This window comes from Colias eurytheme, chromosome 5 (assembly GCF_061535395.1).
Source record: "Colias eurytheme isolate Ceu_HAF_F1 chromosome 5, ilColEury1 Martin Lab GWU primary, whole genome shotgun sequence".
In the NCBI taxonomy this organism is placed as follows: Eukaryota; Metazoa; Arthropoda; class Insecta; order Lepidoptera; family Pieridae; genus Colias; species Colias eurytheme.
In genome coordinates, this window is record NC_142984.1 from 3867967 (window position 1) to 3891483 (window position 23517).

Genomic DNA, 23517 nt, shown 5'->3' on the forward strand with positions numbered 1-23517 from the left:
AGGGTGACCCCGCAACCAATGAGAGCCCTTTTGGCGTTTTGTTCCAACCCAAAAGGCGGGAACTTGACAGCATCTTTTGAAATAAGTTTATCACCGGAAAATTTTTATTTTTATTCGAGAGTTTTCAGGGTGTATAGAAATTTCATTACGGACCAGACCAGAATTATTGAGAAATTATTTTTGATATAGTTAGATACCTAAATATAAGCACAATAGTTTAGTTGCCATATACCTATTTTAATAATGGGCCTTCGTTATCTACGATCCAGAGCCTCTACCACGACCCAATACCCATTAGGTACATAAATAGCTGGTATGCACCACTATTTTCCATATTATGTTATTTCACCTGTAATTTATTTTAGTAAAGAGAGACAGAATCATTGAAATAATTACTTACTTAGCACTTTTACTAATGTAGGTACCTACATCGTAACTTTTTAGTAGGTATTCTATGCTTTTGTTTACCTAAATATGTTAAGTCCACAGTTTAATTCTATACTGTACCTAATGCAGAACAAAGTTAGATAATTTAAGTGCTTCGTAATTTATGGTGTATCCAATCCAGGATTTCAAACTAGTAACTAGAAACCTTGGTAGGTCCGTAGGTACCTACTTAAAATAATTGTGTACTTATCGGTACCGTAATAAATTATCTTATGTAGAGAAGTAGGTACGTCTATCGGTTTCACAAAAGGTAGGTATATACCTACCTTGTGCATCTTATCGTATTATAGGTACTATACATAGTAGCTACCTACGTAGGTACATAACATTCGTTTCACACATTCAATAACATAACTAATGTTATGAACTTATGAGTTATCGATAAGTTATGTGGTTATACCTACTTGCTAGCCATATTCTATATTATAATACCTATATTCAAATCACGATTCAAATGCTTTATTAATCGGTCATAAAGAACAATATTACTTATATCCTTGCTTATATCAAATTAAACACACCTGTCTTAAGAGTAGTACCTACATTCCTTAGAATATGTGTAATTATTCTAAGCTACATTCGTAACTTTTGAACGCACATTGAACGTTCAAGAACTTAATCTGTGTTCAAGAATAAGTCATAACCAGTCATAACAAACATATTGTCAAATGCAAATATTCAAAGAGGCACACGTAATCTTTGTGAATACCTGTCGGTAATAAATTACAGTATGCTACGTACTAATACCATTGTTTTAATAATTATCTCGTTATTTTTATGTCTAACATTTATCTATACATTTCCTCTGCATAGGAAATCTTATCGGAGATATGCAAATGGTAAGAATGATTATGATTACATACTTTAAATTTCTTTCCATAATGTTGCTTCCAAAAATTAGTTTTTACCTGCGATCCGTCTTTTTTAGTGCCTGAGTATTTAAATCATCAAATAGGATATAAGGTACGATGTCTACTATTAAGTATGAAACCTAGTCCTATCATAATATGACCTATATTTTAATGATTAGGTAATATTATAAAATATATAGGTAAGTACTATATACGCATTTTAGAGTCAGTTCATCAAATCTGATAAACTTTTTAGACACGAATATTTGGCACATTCATCAAAATCATGGGAACATAATGGATAGAAGCAAGAAAATGGCGTCCAACATAGAAAACGTGATCCGAAAAATCAAAGACACTACACAAGATTTGGGTAAAAATATTTATGATCACATTAGCCCCAAAAGTCCAGTTAAATACATATTAAGTGACGAAGATTTACGACAATATGAACAGCTAGTTATTATGAAAAAATATCCTTATTTGGATCTAAAAGAAAAAGAAATGAAATTAAGTCCCACCAATAAAAATGCCCGACAAAACAACCTTGGTTTACATCCTGAGGCTAACATAAACGATCCGAGCATTTGTGAACCAAATGATGATTCTATTAATGTTGAAATAATAAATCGTGGATTATCTGGAGTGGCCATTCCAAGTAAAAATCCCAATACATTACAAGTTTCAATAAATAACAACTTATATGAGAATGCGAAAATTAATGCTGGTGAAAAAGATTCAGAATTTACGTTACACAGTTTAAATAATGATGTTAATGAATTTTTAAAGCGAAAGGGTTTTGAAACATCTTAATAGCTACAATAACCAAATAGTAATTATATGTATCTCTAATCTCATAATTATGAATTTTATTTATCAAAACTTGGCAAGTAAATATTTTTTTAAATATCGCGCTTCTAAATTTTAATGGCGTTAATATAATATCTGTGATTGTGACAGATAGCGTCATCAAATTATTTATGACATATGGCATAATGTTGCCAATCTCTTAAAAATTCCCTGAATTGCGGGGTATTATGATTGTAGCAGAAAAGAGCGTGAAAGATAACATAATAATTTATTATTAATGTAAAATATTTAACAGTGTTCTTGATTTTAATCATAACCTTTACTTTGTGCAATTATGTTAGGTTACAAAAGTTTTATCTTGAATTAAAAAAAAACTATCCAATATTGTTGTATTATTTTCCGTTCACAAGTTTTTTAAGAAGGAGCAGCCAGCCGTATCAAATGCCAATTGCATGTGAACAAAATTCCTATAACCAATAATATAATAGGGAATTTTTTTTAACTATTGTGGCAGCACTGAGAAATTTGACACTTGACACACTTTTTGGCGGGAAGTCAAATTAAGCGGGAGGTTTAATTTTTTCTGCGATTAAATTTTTCAACATTTTGTTTAAATACTGTAAATAATTGTTTATATAGTTAATTAATACACACCAAAATATATTTTAAATATCATGGGAGTCGATTCTGACGGTGGCGAAAGCCCCGTTGAAAAAGAAACTAAAAAAAGAAAATTGACTACGACGAAGAAAGATCTCGATTTCAAAATTTTTACCAAACCGAATTATACGAGACAGTTCCCAGATAATCATAGCACAGACTGTATAGTATACGTAGAATCTCTCGACAGTGAAAAAATTGGTAATAAAAATCCAATAGCGCTTACTAAACTTTTCACTGAGCATGTTAAAGGTGTTGCTGGTGTGCACAGAGTCAATGCTTTCAAACTTGGTGTTACATTTAAAAAAGCAGTATCAGCTAACAATTTCTTAAAAATGGAGAAATTTCTTTTAAAAAATAAATTAAAAGCATTTGTGCCGGCGCACTTAACAGAATCCACTGGGGTCATTAGGCATGTCCCCACAGATTTAACAAATGAAGAGATATACAAGATTATCACTTGTGATGCGGAAGTGATTTCAATAAAACGATTCCAGAGAAAAGTAGATGGAAAACTGACACCATTAGGTACTATTGCAGTAACCTTTGCGACTACGACACTGCCACAATATGCTTATATACAAATGTTCAGATACCCGATCCAGTTGTACATCCCACCCCTGTTACAATGTTATAAATGCCTTAAGTTTAATCACTCAGCAAAAGCTTGTAGAGGTACTCAAATGTGCTCTTCATGTGCTGGACAGCACTCATACAAGGAATGCGATGTTGAAGAAATTATATGCATCAACTGCAGCGGTCATCACTTAGCAATCTCGAGAGACTGCCCAGTAAAACAAAAAAAAATAGAAGAAAAGAAAAGTAAATACATGAACCTCAGTCGATCATATGCCACTGTGGTGAGTACCGTACCCACTATCCCTGATAAAAGATTCCCAGCTCTTAATAAACCGGTTAAGCCGATTGACACAGCTACTGGTACTAATTCAAAATCACTCAACCTTGAGCAAATTGTAGATAATGAAATAATTATAAATGCATTAGTCAAGTCTCTCATAATGCTTGGTAATAGCAAAAACAGTACTCCAGTAACAAATAAAACAATTAAAGATATTTTATTAAGTAATTTAATAACATAATGGATGCATATTTAAAGATTTTACAATTTAATATACAAAGCTTACAAAGCAAAAAAGCCTTATTAAAAACATTTCTCTCGGAGCATGATATAGATATTTGTTTATTGAACGAAACCTGGCTTAAAAGTACTAGTATTATTCCTAATTTTACACCATATAACCTTATATATAAAAACTCAGTAAATACGCATAATGGAGTAGGTATATTAATTAAACAAAATTTAAAATACAATATTGTACAAACAACATTTTATGAAAGCATTCAAAACATTTGCATATCAATTGATACATCTATAGGTAAATTACATATTCTTTGTGTATATGCTCCTCCAAATAGTAACAGATTTGCCACCAACAAAATGAGAAAGGTCTTACTCGAAACTCCTAAGCCGTGTCTAGTCATGGGTGATTTAAATGCACATCACATTTTATTTGGATGTGCGACTAATAATAATAGAGGTAACAGTTTATATAATCTTATTGATGAATTTGATATGTGTATTCTAAATGATGGTCAGGCAACAACTGTTCAATATCCCAATAGAAATGCTTCTGCAATCGATTTATCCCTGGTCACTCCCTCATTGGCTCCTCTGTGTGAATGGCATGTCCACGATGATCCAATGGGTAGTTATCACTATCCAACTATGGTTGTTATGAATGTGAAACCATCTATATATGAAGTACGTCCTGTGGATGAAAAATATATTTATAGCAAGGCAGACTGGTCTAAATATCATGAATTATCAGAAACCTGTTTTTCAAATTTAGATATAGATAACACAGAACCAATTGATTTGTATAATAATTTTGTAAATATTTTGTATGATATTAGAATGTCAACTGTTCCAAAACAAAAATCCCAACAATCTTTAAAAGTAATGAGGAAACCTGCACCTTGGTGGAATAATAAATGTGAGGATGCAGTCAAAAATTCTAAGTTAGCCCTTAGAGAATATAGACAGTCACCAAGTATTCCTAATTTTATTAAGTATAAAAAACTTGATGCTCAAAAGAAAAGGATATTAAAAGAGGAAAGTATTAATTCATGGCACAACTTATGTACTAGTTTTAATAGAATGACACCTGTTTCTCAAATATGGAGTTATGTAAAAAGATTTAAAAGAATAGGTTCTTGTCATAATAGGAATTTCAATGATGACTGGATTCCAAGCTTTTTAGATAACATATCAGATTCAACACAGTTAAATGAAGATAGGTTATATGCCATTTTACATAAATCTGTTGAAAACTCTAAAAATGCATTTCTCAATAGCAAATTTACCATCAATGAACTGTACATTTCAATTAAAAGTAGGAAAGATACAACACCAGGGTTAGATAGTATTCCATACTTATTAATTAAAAAGTTACACCCCAATGCGCAAGAAATTTTATTAAATATATACAATAAACTTTGGTTAAATTTAGTAATACCAGACTCATGGAAAACTCAATGTGTAATCCCGATTTTAAAGCCAAACAAACCTGCGAACAATCCTCTATCATATAGACCTATTTCTCTGTCATCATGCTTGGGCAAACTTTTTGAAAATATGTTAAAATTACGTTTAGATTACTTTGCTGAGACACAGCAAAAATTACCAGACATACAGTTTGGATTCAGAAAAGGAAGAAGTTGCTCTGAAAGCTTTGTATCTCTTATATCAGACCTTAAAAAGGCAAAATTGAGTCACAGTAATGTTATATGTGTCTTTTTAGATGTTAAAGGTGCATTTGATAATGTTAATATTGAGAGCTTGATAAATGTATTGCAAGAGTTGGAATTACCAAGACATATTTTAAACTGGATTTTAAACTTTTTATATAAAAGAACTCTATTTGTAAAATACAACAATAAATTACATGGACCTAGAACTGTAAACAAAGGGACAATGCAGGGAGCAACATTATCACCTTTATTGTACAACTTATACACATCTCAGATCCTTAATTTTGTAGACACATCAGAAGTTAAAATATTGCAATTTGCTGATGACTTGCTTTTATATTGTGAAAATCAAAATCTTAATATAGCTATTGAAAATATGAATACAGCATTAAGACAATTGCATTATTATTATAGTAACATATTAAAACTTCAAATAAGTTCGGAAAAAAGCAATGTTCTAATTTTTAGTAAAGATCCTTTTGCACACTCTACTGTAAATATTAAATATAATAATGAAATCATTCCTAGTACCAATCAACATAAATTTCTAGGTGTCATACTAGATGATAAATTGAAATTTGATAAGCATATTAATTGCATATGTCAGAATGCTATGAGGGGCATAAATATCTTAAGAAGCTTAGCAGGAACTTTTTGGGGATCTGATCCAAAAACATTGAGTATGCTATATAAAAGTATAGTCAGAAGTCATTTTGATTATAGTTCTTTAGCTTATATGAATGTTAGTAATACATTATTAAGAAAATTGGATGTGATACAAAATATGGGTCTGAGAATAATTAGTGGTGCCATGCGCACCACTCCTATTAATTCTATGGAAATTGAGAATTGCATACCTCCATTGTGTCTTCGACGATTACAGCTGGCTGAGAGATTTTGTTTGAAGGTGTTATCTTGTAATAATAATATTGTTCTAAATAATATCATTCATCCAATTCTACAGTCAGCTGGTACTCACAACATCACGGCTAATACAATTATCTCAGGTAATTTGCCTGAAATTATAACAATAGTGAATTATGTAAAAAATCTAACAAAAGATATGTACATTAGCAACAAATGGCCAATTTACAAATTCCCTTATGATACATTACTTAATTTTCTAGATATAAAGTGTGATTTAGATTCTGTTAATAACAAGTTTGAATTCAGACAATATATATCCAATAAAACTGATTTTTACATTGTATATACCGATGGCTCTAAGAGTGATTGTCATGTTAAGGCTGCATTTTATGACCCACAAATGAAAGTAACTAAATGTTTCAGAATGCCAAATAGTTGTAGTATTTTCACAGCAGAAAGTTGGGCCATTCTGGCTGCTTTGACATATGTAAAATCTAATGTAATTAATTTAAATATTTTGATAGTTTCAGATTCCAAAAGTGTGTTATCTGCTTTATGTAATTGCAATTTTGTATTTAAACAGAATTATATTTTGTATAGGATTAAGGATTTTTTACGAATTATTGGCAAACATATTGAATTTGTATGGGTTCCCTCACACAGTGGCATAACTGGTAACGAAATTGTAGACGAGGCAACACGTCAGGAGCATGATGAAGACCTGACAGGATCTTTCAAAGTTCCTTTTACGGATTATTATCATAAGTTTAAAACTTTAATGAAAAATATGTGGCAAGATTACTGGGATTTGACCACAGAAAACAAAGGAAAATGGTATGCAAATTTACAAAGAAACTTACCTACAACACCTTGGTATAATGATTTCAGATACACTAGTCGAAAGTTTATAACGATCATTAGCCGTTTGCGGTTTGGACATTGCTTGGTTCCAGCGCATCTTTATAGGATGAAAATAATTACAGAAAACATTTGTACCTATTGTTCCCAGGAAAATGCAGACATAAACCATATTATTTTACAGTGCCGAACGTTTGGTATTCAAAGATTGACACTTGTCAGTGAAATAAGTGATATCGCCCAAGGACATTCAATTAGTGTTCCCCGCCGGGTCGAAGATTTATTATCTAACAAAGATTATTTCATTCCGTTATATAATTACATTGTTAATACTGTAGAAAAAATTTAATTTCTAATACTGTTTTGAAAAACGATCGAATATATAATATGTATAATTGTATTGTAAACTTAGTAAATAAGTTAAAATATTAATGTTAGTTCTGTATCTTATTATAATTATTTTATTATTTTTGTATAATGTATGTTTTATATTATATTGAAATGTATATTACTTTAAGATTGCGACTGAAGGACTTGTATCCATGGTCATGAATAAATTATTAAAAAAAAAAAAAAAAATGACACTTGACAGTGACGTTTACATAACCTATCCGATACATACACGGTCGGTTCGTAATGTTTGATGATAAAATCGACATTCGACTGTATATTGTTAGAGATAAAGATATCAAGGATCAATAAATACCAGTATATTTTAATAGATAGTCAAGTACTGACTAATTTGAACAATCGGAGCCTCATTTAAAAAATGTGATAAGCGTTCCCATTCGTGCGTTCACTAATCACTTTGTTTGTAAATTACGACAGATATTTACTTGCCGCACTTTTACGTTATAATTGAGTGAGTTTTATTTATTATTTTCACTAAAACGTATAACTTTTATTGTCAACTGATAAATAGAAGAAATTTTAACAAAAATTAATGACAAAGTGAAGAATTTAGTTTATTGTATTCAACTACCTATATATACCGATAATAATCGAAATCGGTCATTTATGAATGAACTTTAAACCCTACATTAACAAAAAAATTATTTTTATATTATTTATTTAATTTAACAGTTTGATAATGGAGCTCCAGTGCAAAATTCAGAACTATGATTGGGGCAAATTAGGTTCAGACAGCACAGTAGCAAAACTTGTAGCAAATGCAGATCCCTCTATTACTATTGATCCTACCAAGCCTTATGCAGAATTATGGATGGGTACGCATCCCAATGGTCCATCCCTTATCATAGAAAGAGATGTTTTCTTATCAGAATATTTAAAGAACAACTTAGATGCAATCGGACCAGACGTTAGGAAGAAGTTTGAAGTATCTGTACCATTTTTATTAAAGATCTTGTCTGTGAGAAAAGCACTGTCTATACAAGCACATCCTTCCAAGGTAATTTGTTAATTGAATGTATTTTAAAAATTGTTTTTTGTATATTATGTAGACATATTACAATGTTTGCAAACAAGCTGTATTAAAACTTAAAATAGGAAAGCATGGATTGAATACATGTTACATAAACGTTAATTAAACTTTTTATAAATCAGGCACATGCTGAGGAACTTCACAAGAACTTCCCTGACTTATACAAAGACCCTAATCATAAACCAGAGTTGGCTATCGCTCTGACACCATTTGAGGCACTCTGTGGGTTTCGGCCTGTTTCTCAAATAAAGGAGTATATTAGCAGTAAGTTTTTAATAATCTTTATTGTTAAATAATTGCCAATTTATACATGTATAATAATTAAAACACAGTATAAAATATTATTTAAGATAATTCTTTATTCTTATAAGATTTATTGAAACTGAAGTTTGGAATCTAAGAGTAATGTGATTGTTTCTAATGCATTAGCTTAATCAATATCCTAAAAAATATAAAAAGCTGTTTCTCACTTAGTTTATGATCAACAAAGTTTAACAATAGAAATAGTTCTGTTAAAAAGTGATACAATTATTTAATAAGTTACAAACATTTTGCACAGCATTAAAACTAAGTTGATTGAAACAATACAAAATTTTCTGTTCAAATGTAAAATATCTTTTGCAGAATTGCCAGAACTAAAAGAAATTCTATCAGAAGCCAGTGTGAATGCTCTTGAACAAAGTGCTGATGGTGACAGTACTTCATCACTGAAAGATGTCTTCCAATCATTGATGACAAGTGATAAGAGTAAAATAGCTAGTGCACTTGATAGTCTGCTAAAAAGATTGGAGAATGAAGGTAAATTTATAAAATGAGTGATGAGGTTGTATAAAGTTGTCAGTCGGTGAAGAATCCAATTTATTTGTTAGTGTTGTATAAATTTACATACCATTATTGCGTTTTTATTGAATTTATTATTTATTACACTTCTACTTCTTTAAATTTGTACAATTTGAATAAATAAATTGTTTAACTTGTTAAATTGCTTAAAATTGTTGTTAATTTTCACTTCTTATTATCAAGATTAGCTCACAATTAGTACAATCCATACTAATATTATAAATGCGAAAGTAACTCTGTCTGTCTGTCTGTTACTCAATCACGCCTAAACTACTGAACCAATTTGCATGAAATTTGGAATGGAGATATTTTGATACGCAAGAAAGGACATAAGCTACCTTTTATTGCGAAATATGTACCACGGGCGAAGCCGGGGCGGACCTCTAGTGTAATATAAAATTAAATTATGTCATAAAACTTACTGACCATAAAGACTATACAATTTTTATTTTTTATTTTGGCACAGTTTTTGTCTTAGGTTTTTGTAGATAAATTATAGATCTTTTTTATTTAAAGTTTTTTTTTATGATAGTGAATATTATTTTCTCTTACAGATGAAGCAACACAAACGAAACTACTGTACCCACTTCTCAAAAGGTTACACTCAGATTATCCTGGTGACGTAGGTTGCTGGGCGCCATACTTCATGAACTATATACAGCTGCGGCCCGGACAGGCTATATTTTTGGGACCTAATTTGCCACATGCTTATTTGAGCGGAGGTTAGTAAATTACATACATTAATTTATCACAAGAAACAATGCAATTTCAGCAGATGTAATTAGCTGAAATAATTCTATTTTCCATCTTTTTTTATATCTGACATATATTATAAATTGAATTTCATAGACGTCATAGAGAAGTAATATTTTGTTAGTGATCGTTAAAAAAAATCAATTTTGGCTGATTTTGGAAAGCAATTCGCCTTTTCTAATAAAAAATATAGCACTATTTATTTTTATTTTTATTTCCAGATTGTGTAGAATGCATGGCGTGTTCCGATAATGTGGTAAGAGCTGGGTTAACACCAAAACACATAGATGTACCAACCCTCATCAACATGCTTGACTACACTAGTTATCAACCAAATGAACTACTATTTGTACCGCAAATTGAAGATCCAAATAGTTGTATTTGGCGACCACCAGTACCAGATTTTGCTGTAGTTAAAATAAGGGTATTATTTCTTTTTTTTTTTTGTTATGAGTACTTAAATTATGACCAGTTAATAAAATTGATGTGTAAATTCTTGTATAAGGAAAAATTTAAGTTTAACTTCAAGTGTTCTGACTGAATATTCATGAACTATAAAAATTACTGTACATAATATTGTAATATTGTAAACATTGTTTATTTTTTTACGCTTGACTATGTTGTAAATCAGAAAAATCAGAAATAGCAAATAATGAAGTATATTAAATTGAATGACACATTGTAGAGATTGTCTAATCTAAAAATGAACGCCCCTCCACTGTGTTTACGCTCACATTCAAAGTACGTGTATAGACGCAATACACACAAATTGGTCTGCCTCATTGGTCGTTCAGTCCTCCAGTCCAGTTCATGCCCGAACGACAGGACCAGTTAGCCAACTAGTGCATAAATGACGCGATGCACGACAGAACGGACGTGTCATTCCGTACATAGCGCGCTCTCCCCGCCATACAATGCTAGGCACCTGAACTGATCGCCCGATTAGTTGACAAATCAGTGCGCGAGACAGTCAAAGTTTGCAGTAGAATCGCCGCGCGCACACATATAAAGTGGTTCAATAATTATTTGTCCTCACACATTGAAACAATTAAGTTTAGTGGAGGGGCGTTCATTTTTAGATTAGACAATCTCTACATATTTATGTTTTATTATAATGCTAATATTATTTATATTCACAGGTGGAAAGCGGCGATTCATACAACACAATCGTGCGTCCCAGTCCAAGTATTATAATAATTATATCAGGTAAAGGCGAAGCTTGTGACTCTGAGCCCATACAAGCTCGTGCAGGAGTTGTTATCTTCTTGAAGGCTAGCCGTCAACTGACGCTCACGCCATCTGACGGAGAACATATTGAAGCTTATCAAGCTATTTGTAATGTTTAATACATATATGAAATTTATACTGTTTTTGTATTATTTGTGGTGTTTTTGTTGTTAGTTAAATCGCTTTATGAACTTTTAACCCGAATCGTAATATAGAGGTTTTACAGATAGAATAGGGAAGAGATGATCGCGCTACCCTATTTCTCTAATTCACTTTCTATTAATATGTAATATCTTTGTTTTAATTTTTATTTACGTTCAGTATTCATTTGACAAACAAATTGAAAAATAGTTTTTTCATAATTTGAGTGTAAAATAGGAAAAGCTATTTCCATTTAAGTATTATGTCCCTGGACTATTCAACCAAATGAAAATTGAGGCTTATTATTTAAAAGAGATTATGAAACTTAGAGTTCAGTATTTTCTTACATATATTTTATAATAATTATTTTAAATAAAATGAAACTGTATTGAAGAAAAGGAGGAAAGAATATCCATTCTAACTAATTTCGATAAATATGTATCTACAAATTTACGGTTTGGGTTATTTGTTAATATGTAAATGTTATAATTTTAATGTATTATTTTGTTTTTAGTATTACAAAGTATTTAGAAAAAGTAATGATGTAATAATAAAATGCTATATTAAGATCTATAAAGGTGGCTGTGACAAACTGTGCCCTCTTTTATTAATATGTTTTTCGAATCACAATTTTATTTAAATTTATCCTTTTATTATGGCTATATTATAAATTATATCTTAGATTTAAAGTGATTGAATCGATTTTTTTTTTGTAATAAATATAAATATATTGAATATAATTCCGTTATTTCTCTTATTTTACCTACCATGAATGAAAGCTCAACAAATAAGTATATACATATTATGTACATAGAATATAAAAAGAAAAAGTTGCCTCAAGATCTTATAATATGGTGATTTAAATGTATTATGAAGATTGTAGATAAACTAGCTAGTTGTGCCCTGTTTCACCCGCGAATAAAAACACAGGCAATTATGTTTTTTATTTTAATATATTTCGGATTTCCTATATTTACTTACCTTAAATATAAAAAATGTTAACAAAACCTTCAATAATGCTTATGTTCAGGAAACGAGAGCAAATTTGTTTTAAAATCGTGCCGTAAACGTTTAGAACAATTTACTTTGTAATAATATATTGTTATGGAATATTATACAGTTGTTATCATGTTAAAAGCAATAATAGTTACAATATCACGTGTATTACGTTTATCTGTTTTGTCTTTGTTGCAATAATGAGCCTCGTGACTTAAATAATAATAATAATTTTATTAAAATATCTTAGGAAGTATCAGCCGACTGTTAGATTCGGAAGTATCTAAAAAACTTTGAGAGGAAGATTAAATGACTCTAAATGATGATAAAAATATTTCCGAGACTTTATTTTGCAATTTATTTGTTAAATACGTTTTATCAGCAAATTGTCTTTGTTTTTTCCAAATATAATAATTATAACAACCGGCACTTGTCCCGTGTCCTAATGGGAACGTATCTGGACTGATGATGACGAATTATTTCTGATATTGATGCTGTTTATTAGCGAACTATAACAAAATCGTCCAGTATGTGATAGGCAAAGGTCCCAAAAAGAGCGTAAGGTGGTGACAATTTAACATCGGGTGGACCACCTGCTCAAAAAAAAATATAAAAAATAATGTAAGTAGAATGCAATCTCTATCGAAGTAATAAAAACAAAATTGATATAAAAATCCTAAGGTAGCAATTCCTAATACAAACTCATAAAAAATAAAGTACTTTATAAACATCGTAAGTACCTATGGTTAAACTTGGTTTAACGTATTTATTTAGTACGTAAAATTGGTTAAGAAAGGTCAACTGCCTGCTTTATTCGGAAAACGGTATAAGCCAGTTTTACCACCATATGAGTAGGTATTTGTAATGAATAAAAAATTAATGGGTGTAAATTATGAATATAATTACTCAGTACTCAGTAACTTCACTGACTAATGACCTATTTTGATTCATGTATGTTTAAGCACCTAATTGCTTTGCAAGTTGGGTAGCTAGCGAAAATATATATTTATCCTAACTACAGGAATACCCTAATGTAAGCATTTCGAATTGAATATCGGAACATGGAATTTTTTCTTTGCAAATTGCCACCTCAAGTTTAAATTTTTATGTATGTGTATCTATACTATCTCTAAGCTTACTCCTTTATGGAGTACGCTATCTAACCACTCCTCAACTATTGTTCTTATATAAATATCCATTCAACATTCTAATCAGTGTGCAGCTGTTCGATAATACACTAAAATTATGCAACCTCAAGTAAAACAATTGACACCTCGCCGATACTAGTGGCAGTAGTGCTAAAACTATTGCAATTTCATCACTTTGGGCAGGAATTGTGGTTGAAACTAATATTCAAAGCAATCGTATTAAGTGCAAGTACCAGAAAATAAGCAATATCTTGGTGTGGACCACAGAATTTCTAAAAGTAAATCAGATTTAGTGTTGAACTTCTAATAGATTAATACTATAGATTTAGATAATACGGAAATTGTGGCTAGATTGTGTAATTACGTTGCGTAGTGCCTATTATTCATCTAAAATCTAAATTATAAAGTACAACTATATTTCCGCCCGCGGCTTCGCCCGCGTTTTCAAAGGAAAATTCGCATAGTTCCCGTTCCCGTGGGATTTCCGGGATAAAACCTATTCTATGTGTTAATCCAAGTTACCCTCTATATGTGTGCTAAATTTCATTGTAATCGGTTCAGTAGTATAAATTACATGAAAGAGTAATGTTTTCAAACACACACACCTCACAAACTTTTGAATTTATAAAATTAGTAGGATAGGATAGGATTAGTTTTAAGTAGGATAGTAGGATAGGATAGGATAGGATAGGAAGTACCAAGTACTCATTGATTAAAGGACCCCTGCAATCTATAAGTAGGTACGGTTAAGTTAACAAATATGTGGGGACTGGTGTGATTCATGAACGACTGTAATCGGAAAAATGTAATTATTGGGATAATTTTTTACATTTATAAAGGTAAATGAAAATGCTTCTTTCGAAAGACTAGAAGACTTCTCACTCAACAAAATCAAAGAACGTGTGTTGGCAACGACAAGCTTCCCGCCCTTAGTTCAAAGTCGTTTGAATACGGCTGTACTGCCCACCATACACTAAAGTGCAGTAACAGCAAAATCACGATTTCGAGTAAAACGCATTTAAAGTTAAGAATTGATTTAAAAAAATCAACAGAATGATAAGCAAAAAAATTTGAATGCAGAAAGGTTGTAAAGGCATAGGTTCACACGTTAAAGCAATAAAAAAAAATATATCTTAATAACTGAATTTATTATGGCCATTTATTCTTTTTGGTGCCTATTACTGCATAGCCTTTTTTGTAAAAAATACCATTTTAAACTTAGTAAAATGCAGCAAAAAGCCCTATTACTGCGTTTGGATCAGTTATTTTGTCAAGAAACCCAACTAACATGCAGTAAGGTCAAAAAAATACTGCATTTTAGTTAGTTTTTTAAGAAAAAAGTGTTCAATTTACTAGTGCAGTAAGAAAAATAGCTAGTTCACAGTTGCAGTATTTAAAACATTAACTGCACTTTAGCTAGGAATAATCATATCTGTGTCATTATGCTATCCAAACTAATCTGCAGTAATGCTGTATTTTACTGCGTGTTAGTCAGTTTATAATGATAAAAGAATGTTAAGTATTCACAACTAAAATGCGACAAGCTTTGATTTTACTGCATTTTAGTTGGGAGTTCGTGACAATAAATTGTATTTTCTTAATTTGCAGTAAAAATAGCTTGTATGGCGGTAAATTTTACTGCGTATTAATTTTTTTTTTAATTTTTTTCCAGAAATATAAAACTATCTAAAGAACTGTAAAATTATATTGCTTACTGCATTTTAGTTATGAAACCTTAAAATTTAATCTGCAGTATAATTTATACTGTATTTTAGTTGGGAAATCACGCCAAATTGTTAATTTTTTTCGTTTGCAGTAAGTGAAAACTGTTAAATAAAAACCATTCTTATAGTCTTAGAAATAAGTAAGTTAATTCAATAGAAAGCTTAAGAAACCCGCTTTCAGAATCTATACATATAATAAAATCGTAGGAAAGTCAAAACTGTACATTGAATATTTTTTTAAAAGAATACATAATCCATGATCTATAATCGATATAGAAGCCAAAAACATAGTTTTTAGAATTTTTGTCTGTTTGTCTGTTTGTCTGTTTGTCTGTTTGTCTGTATGTTTGTCCAGGCTAATCTCGAAAAGTACTGCATAGATTGACTTCAAATTTTGCATGAATATTACTAACAGGTCGGGTGAGGCTTTTTTAAACATATTATCATGCTATCACCTCCGGGGGAGGAGCTGTGAACCTTTTTTTTTCTTACGTATTCCGTGTATTACGACAGCGTACAATCTAAAGACTCATGTTTAAATGTTGGTTTCGGGTAAGCCATGCTATTATCTAGCTTTACACAATAAAAACTATGTCATTTACGTAATTTGGGCAGAGAATCGGTTTAATGAATTTATTAGTATACAAATTTGAAACAGCGCCATCTATGAGATTTCGTAAAAATCAAATCAATTTACATGTTAACACTACTGAACACAATGTTAAAAATTAATAATTTAAATATAATTATTATGTTATTTATTTATTTAACTCTTTAACCCATATCTTCCCTTCCCTATAAGGTGCGCTTATAATTCGTGTGAATATACTACATTTTTAAAAGTGAGGGTAGATGTTTATTATTTTAAGTCAAACTAGACACCATTACAGTTAATCTAATATTGATTGTGTTCATTGGTTACATTTTTAAAAATCTTCGTGTTTTAAAAATTCGATAACGAGGCGGGACTCGAACCAGCATTCTTTAGTGGTCGAATTTTTTCTATTCTTTATAAATTTATTGTTTATGAATTTATATTTATAAACAATAATACAAAAAGGTTAGTTCGTTGATAATTATTATTCCTTCATCATTTACATGTTGTAAGTAAAAATTTACTTTGACTGTTAATACTTTTGTTCAGTATTTACCTGTATGATTATTGCTTGGTAATTAATATATTTTCATGTCGTATACCTAATTAAAAACATAAGTTTGATGTGAAACTAGCTGGATTTATTTTTACACACTCACAGTCTTATATTTTGTGTTAATGTTAAAATAGTATTTATAGTGTAAATCATAATATTTTTTCACAATTAAAAATATTTCCTTTTTTTTGATGGTGTTGGCATCGAATTAAACCGCGCTGTCGTTTCGTTCACAAAAAGTCATGTTATTAGGACCGAATATGTAGCCGCCTCAACTTACGGAAACGAGAGTAACCTGCGTTGTCTGTTAGTTATTGTATAGTCGAATTTAACGTTACATGGAAATTGGCATCTAATTATATGAATAATACTTATATTAAATCTGTAGAGGTCAATTCTGTACATGAAATATATTTCCTAAATAACTATCACGAGGTGATTAGGGATCGACACTGACGCCAAAAATTTTTGTCCGTCTGTCTGTCTGTATAACCGTTATAGAAACAAAAACTACTCGACGGATTTAAACGAAACTTGGTACAATTATTAGTATGAAAGAAATGTTCTCCATATTATATAAAAAATATCTCCCGACATCATAATTAATGTCTATCTTTTATGGTTGAGCTTAGGAGTTCAAAGCTTTCTGATTATATTTGTCTACTAGCTGTGCCCGCGACTTCGTCCGCGTGGAATAGTGACTATGGGACCTATGACCATGGGCTCAGGGTGGGGCAACAATAATTGTTTTTATTTTCATGCTTCCACTCCCACGCCCACTCCCAGGCCCACGCCAACGCCCACGCCCACTCCCCTTCACAATTGGTACCTACCAGATCAAAGCCAGGGTAAGCGCCCCACCCAGCCCCACCGTGGCTACGCCCATGCTGAATTACTACTTAACATACAATTATTGAGTAAATACGTACAACCATACTGTACTGTTGTACTACCATAAATAATTATTAAAAGAATTGTTATTAAAATTTCTTACTAAACTGAGCTAAAAAACTTACGTACCAACTTATTAAAGAAAATCAAGAAATGAAATGCCTAACCTATACCAAATAGTTACTACATAATATTGTAATTAAAAATTATGATTAGTATATAATATCGAAAATCAAAAAAGAAATGCCTAACTAATTCTACGTAAAATTTCTTTTAAATTATGTCATATTATTTTTTAGGAACCAGGGGGGAGAGGAGCAAATTCTATTTCCTTCCTTTCTTAAATGGATGTTTTTAATAATGCATGGTGTAGCCACTGATCAGCTTAATCGATACTCAATTTTTATCAAATCCAGCAACAAATCCAAATTAGATGTTCCCTGTCTCACGCACGTAACTAAAGGCTGAAGAGAGAGAGAGGGAGCACGTAACTTAACCGTTTAGACGAAGAAAAGTGTATAGAAAAAGGAATAAATAATTTCATAAACTTCCCAACGATCTTTAAAAATAAATGATTATATCATTTTTTTCATTCCCACTTTTACCCCTATGTAGGTATAATAAGTGGATGAACCGATTTCGATACAATTTATCTAAGAACCAGCGTCGGAAAATATGCTGCCTAACAAAAAAAAGCTGCATCTAATTCGGTTTACCTGTTAGCCAGCTACGGTGCCATAGTCAGACACACACACACACACAGAAATACATAGCAGTCAAACACATAACACCCGTCTTTTTGCGTCGGGGGTTAAAAAATATAATACGACATAATTTAAAGGACATTTTGTGTGGAAAATTTACCTATTAGAAGTAACCATAATGTTAATTTGACCCCGCCCCCCCCTACTACCTCAGCTTACCCCCAAACCCTTGGGGAATTTTGATATGATCATCTGGACATGTAAAGGAATAACTGTAGCGTATAACAGATAAATTACGTTTTATCGTACACTGTACAGTGTACAATAGAATGCCTTAGCAAATGTTCGCCGTGATTACTTATAAATTGTCATAACTTTTTTATTTATGAACCGATTGACATGAAATAAACACTAACTGTTAAATGAAGATTACCACAATACATTAGTGAAAATCGCATCTAAATCGGATAAGCCGTTTCTGAGATTAGCGTGTACAAACATACAGACAAACAGACAAAAAAATTTTTAACTACAGTTTTGGGTTCAAGATCGATTTAATAATAACACCTGCTAATTTTTTTCTACATATTTTCATTGTACAGACATCGCTTTTCCACAATTTTATTATATGTATTGATGATGATGATGATTGATGATTATAACACTCTCAGTCCGTTTTAACTTAATTTTTATTTACTCGCATCAGTGCCACCTAAAAAATCTTTATATCGAAATTCGAGCAAAGCTAAGAAAATGAGAAATAAGAGTTCTCAAGGATCGTTAGAGGTAAGAGGCTTACTATTGACCGAAAACAACATATTGTGTTATGCCGAGAACCTGAAACCGCTTCACAACGAGAATTGCGGCTCACAGCTGACCGCGAACGGCATGTACTATCCTGTGAGACCGAAACCTTCACTGAGAGGGTATAACGTCTCACAGCTGATCGCAAATGGCATATTTTATCTCGATAATCTGAAACTTTTATTCAATATGAAGACCGATTGACAAATGATAGGGTGCACCATAATATTATTATTCGATCTCTTGAAGATGAACATGAGCATAAGCAATGACTAGAGTAGGGACGCGAATATTACCATTATTTGAGACAAGATTATTTGAGACAAGTACGATTAATAAGTTTGTTTAATGAAAGATTAAGAATTGAAACTATTTGGTCTCTTGAAACGGACGAATAGCGAGAGGCCCGTCTTACTGTAGACAGATTTCGACAGTCTTAATGACTTAAGAGGTAAACATAGAAGATCAATCTACGAATTCGGTGGTGTGGTCCGACAAATATAAAAGTGGGTTTGCTTATAACCTCACAATTGATTACAGATCATCTTCTGTATAGGCGATATTAACGTAGTATGTTCTTTTTGTAATGCTTTAAAGAGGAGTAAGGAGTCGGCTTTCGTTTGAAGATACACCAGAACCTTTGAAATCACTACTTTTAGAGGAACATGTGCAATCTAAACAGTTCTTAGACAATATTCGCTCTTATAGTAGTGCGTTTTAAATGATCCTTTGGTGCTCAACAATTATCAGAGGATCCTTTCATGCTTACATTTAAGATACAAGGTCAAGTTTATCATTTGATAGGATCCCTTTTGCCTGAAGGCCAACCTAAGTTTCTTCAAATATATTTTGTATTCGACTACAACGAATAGTCGAATACAAGAAATCAATATTTCTCGAATTTAAAATATTACAATTTTTCCTACAGTAGGGCGACGAATGTATTTTCGCATAGTAACGGAGGGGAACTCGCGGGGGGTCAAGTGATGCGGGCCACGTACCACAAACATGCTTAGTTTGTTGTACCGAGCGCGAAAGAAAGTCATCGTGTTTTTAGTAAAATTACTATGTAAACTAACGTAATTTAATACTTAGGTACATATTATACAGGGTGTAATCGTTAAGTGTGCACAGGCGATTTTTCCGTAAGTATTACAGATAACAAAAAAACTTTAAACTGATATCGAAAGTACTTAACCTAATGAGTAAAATGGCCGTAATAAATTTTTAAAAATAAATCGAGAAATATCAAAAAGATTATCTTTAAACCCTCACATACATTAAGTATGAAATATGAATATCCCATATACATTTAATATGAAAGATTTTAGCTTTATTTTTCTTTTTTGGTTTTCTGCTTTAATTAATTCGCAAATTTGAAGTGGCATTTTCCACACTTTTTCCGGACATTTTCACGCATTTTCCGGATATTTTCCGGGGATTTTCCGAGCATTTTCCGGGCATTTTCCAGGCATTTTCCACGCTTTTTCCGGACATTTCCACGCGTTTTCCGGATATTTTCCAGACATTTCCCTGGCATTTTCCGGTTATTTTCCGGGATTTTCCAGACATTTTCCGGGAATTTCCCAGACATTTTCCGGGAATTTCCCAGGGATTTTCCGAGCATTTTCCGGGGATTTTCCGAGCATTTCCCGGGGATTTTCCGAGCATTTCCCGGATATTTTCCAGGCATTTTCCAGGGATTTTCCACGGTTTTTCCGGAAATTTCCACGCATTTTCCGAGCATTTCCCAGGCATTTTCCGGTTATTTTCCGGGAATTTCCCAGGCATTTCCGGGGATTTTTCGAGCATTTTCCGGACATTTCCCTGGCATTTTCCGGGGATTTTCCAGACATTTCCCGGGGATCTTCCGAGCATTTCCCGGATATTTTCCGGACATTTTCACGCATTTTCCGAGCATTTCCCAGGCATTTTCCGGTTATTTCCCGGGAATTTCCCAGGCTTTTCCGGGGATTTTCCGGGGAGAAAAAGAAAGCTAAAATCTTTCATATTAAATGTAGGTATATGGGATATTCATATTTCATATTTAATGTATGGGAGGGTTTAAAGATAATTTTTTTGATATTTCTCGATTTATTTTTAAAAATTTATTACCGCCATTTTACTCATTAGGTTAAGTACTTTCGATATCAGTTTAAAGTTTTTTGTTATCTGTGCTACTTACGGAAAAATCGCCTGTGCACACTTAACGATTACACCCTGTATAATGATGCGCTCAAACTGTTAATCTACATTTAATTTAAATTATTATTTGAATTACTAAGTAATGTAGAATTTAAATCAAATTCATGTTTTCCTCAGATTTTCGATGTCCTCCGATTTTAAGATTTTCTTATCAGAGTATTCAATTTTAATGTAGTTTATTTTTATAAGAGACAATTAAGAACATTCAAAAATAAAGTGTCACGTATTTTTTTTAAACGACGAATGACGAAAAACGACGTAATCGCGGACGAAGTCGCGGGCAACAGCTAGTCACTAATAAAACGAAAAATCACAAAAGGGCTGTTACTGCTCTTTAGTCTCTGGTGGGCAGTGTATTACTAGTTATTTATTAGTGGCTACTGAATAATTTTGTCGATTCGAGAAACATAATATATCTATAGAAATTCCTGCATCTTACTCCCTATATTTACCGTTTAGCATATAATTTTGTTTGAAATGTTGTTTCATAACTGCATATTTCGTTATTCTTCGACTGTAGGTATTCTTGATTACACGTATTTGTATTGTCGTAAATTATCATATCAATGTTCTTGAAGTTGCCGTAGGACATGCAATTTATCTAGGTGATAAATTGTCCTTTTGCAATATTTGCTTTTAAATAAATTATGAGCCATTTACAAAAATATGCAACAACTCGTTTAATGTTTTGAATCCGATGTTGCAAAATTTGTTTCGTTCAAAAACTATTTATTGAATGGACGCTATCAAAAAGTAAAGCAAACACTTGTATTTTGAAAATGAAAATGAAAAAATCTTTATTGAAAAAAGTTTTAAAATAATACAGTTTATATAATTTGTTTTACGGCCTTATATTTTTATATGCCTAGTAGGTACATATGTTGCTAATGTAACTAAAGTAATTTGATTTTTAAGTTACATAGTTTCTTTCTTTGTCTAAACTATAATGTTCTGTTCATCCGAGTGGTGGAGACCTGGTGACCTATATTACAGGTTTTTACACCTACCATGGGCACCAGCTTTCCACACCTGTTGCCTGTTTAATGTTATTACGTTACTGTACATGTACTGGAAAGAAATAAATGAATTATTTATTATTATACTAGCATGTTATTTTACTGTCGTAGAAGTTTAGAGAGGACTGCACACCATTCATTGCAAGTGCCTTATGCAATTTGCGTTCACTCGACCACTGTTTAAAATGCTTTCATTCACAGTTATTATAATGACAGCTTTATCTACACTCTACAGCTTTTGCAATAACATTCTAGTTGCTTACTATTGTTGTTGTGTTGACCACCACGTGAAATGGCTTTATTTTCCTTTGCTATTTAATCAATCTAAAAAATTATTACCGAGATTTAAATATTACAAAATTCCTTTAAAATCGATAAGAGTTTATTGGTATAAAAAGTAAATATAATAAATTATATTATTAATTAACCAATAGGTATATCATCAGAATTAATTAAACAAATTGTCAAAAATTCAATCACTTTAAAAACTCCGTGGAAGATAAAATACAAGGTAATAAAGCACTGTATAAGGAATGCTGTTTGCTTATTTTAACGGCTCGTAATTACGCGTACATTTTTATTTATAAACAACAGCATCAGCTTCGATCACTTATCAGATAATTTGATGAAAATAGGTATGTCATTACTAACTAAAAGTTTATTACGTACAATTTTATTTAAAAAGCTACGCGTTTACTATTACTATTAGCTAAGACAATAGTCTTATTAAACTAATTAAACTGCATTAAAATAAATACCTAATAAGTTAGGTACCTACTTATTTTTATACAGTTTTATAATACAATGTAAGCAGAGCGAAAAATTAAAAAGATTTCTTTTTATCCTTACAAAATTATGAGAGCACCATTTTTCTTTTTGAAAAGTGCTCGACCAAAATAATATGAGTAACAAAAAATCAATTGATAACATCACATATGCGTACGAATGTATTTTCGAAAGTGAGCAATGTCTTATCATTTATCTAAGGATGACGAAACCAACAATAAGTATATCGCATGTAATGAATTGTATAAGGCACTGAAGTACCATTACCACATCCAAAGCTCAAATATATTACAGCATCCGCTCACGTACATCACGATGTAAAGCAGAGCGTCGCTTATGAAATAAGTACTAACATTGGATAAAGAGAATGTTCGGCTGTATGCGGTAAAGATGACTTTAAGGTACTTATTAATTATTATGTAAAG

At 31.5% G+C, this 23517-nt stretch overlaps 3 protein-coding genes and 1 long non-coding RNA gene across 4 annotated transcripts in view; 3 read left to right on the forward strand and 1 right to left on the reverse strand.

The window, feature by feature from the left end:
* Positions 1–23517, forward strand: part of CREG (Cellular Repressor of E1A-stimulated Genes) — a 188776-nt gene that overhangs the window by 61240 nt on the left and 104019 nt on the right. The gene's annotated exons all lie outside the window — the stretch shown is intronic.
* On the forward strand, positions 1162–2119 carry LOC149908394 (uncharacterized). The gene is made up of 2 exons (XM_090101632.1): positions 1162–1286; positions 1555–2119. The coding sequence occupies exons 1-2, from the start codon at positions 1178–1180 to the stop codon at positions 2109–2111; spliced, it is 666 nt and encodes a 221-aa protein (XP_089957758.1). The 5' UTR covers positions 1162–1177; the 3' UTR covers positions 2112–2119.
* Positions 4273–7404, reverse strand: LOC149908395 (uncharacterized). The gene is made up of 3 exons (XR_016456725.1): positions 7268–7404; positions 6398–6556; positions 4273–4558 (listed from the first exon to the last, which is right to left on the reverse strand). It is a non-coding gene; the product is annotated as an uncharacterized LOC149908395 (long non-coding RNA).
* Mpi (mannose phosphate isomerase) lies at positions 7931–12370 on the forward strand. The gene is made up of 7 exons (XM_090101849.1): positions 7931–8127; positions 8349–8673; positions 8829–8970; positions 9331–9504; positions 10101–10268; positions 10521–10723; positions 11439–12370. The coding sequence occupies exons 2-7, from the start codon at positions 8356–8358 to the stop codon at positions 11643–11645; spliced, it is 1212 nt and encodes a 403-aa protein (XP_089957975.1). The 5' UTR covers positions 7931–8127; positions 8349–8355; the 3' UTR covers positions 11646–12370.

Bases quoted from the DNA above. Each gene is read 5' to 3' on its own strand.
- Mpi (XM_090101849.1), top strand. From the start codon at position 8,356: ATGGAGCTCCAGTGCAAAATTCAGAACTATGATTGGGGCAAATTAGGT. The intron at 8,971-9,330 runs GTAAGTTTTTAA...TATCTTTTGCAG, and splicing joins AATAAAGGAGTATATTAGCA to AATTGCCAGAACTAAAAGAA. The intron at 10,724-11,438 runs GTATTATTTCTT...TTATATTCACAG, and splicing joins TTGCTGTAGTTAAAATAAGG to GTGGAAAGCGGCGATTCATA.
- LOC149908394 (XM_090101632.1), top strand. From the start codon at position 1,178: ATGCTACGTACTAATACCATTGTTTTAATAATTATCTCGTTATTTTTA. The intron at 1,287-1,554 runs GTAAGAATGATT...TAAACTTTTTAG, and splicing joins TTATCGGAGATATGCAAATG to ACACGAATATTTGGCACATT.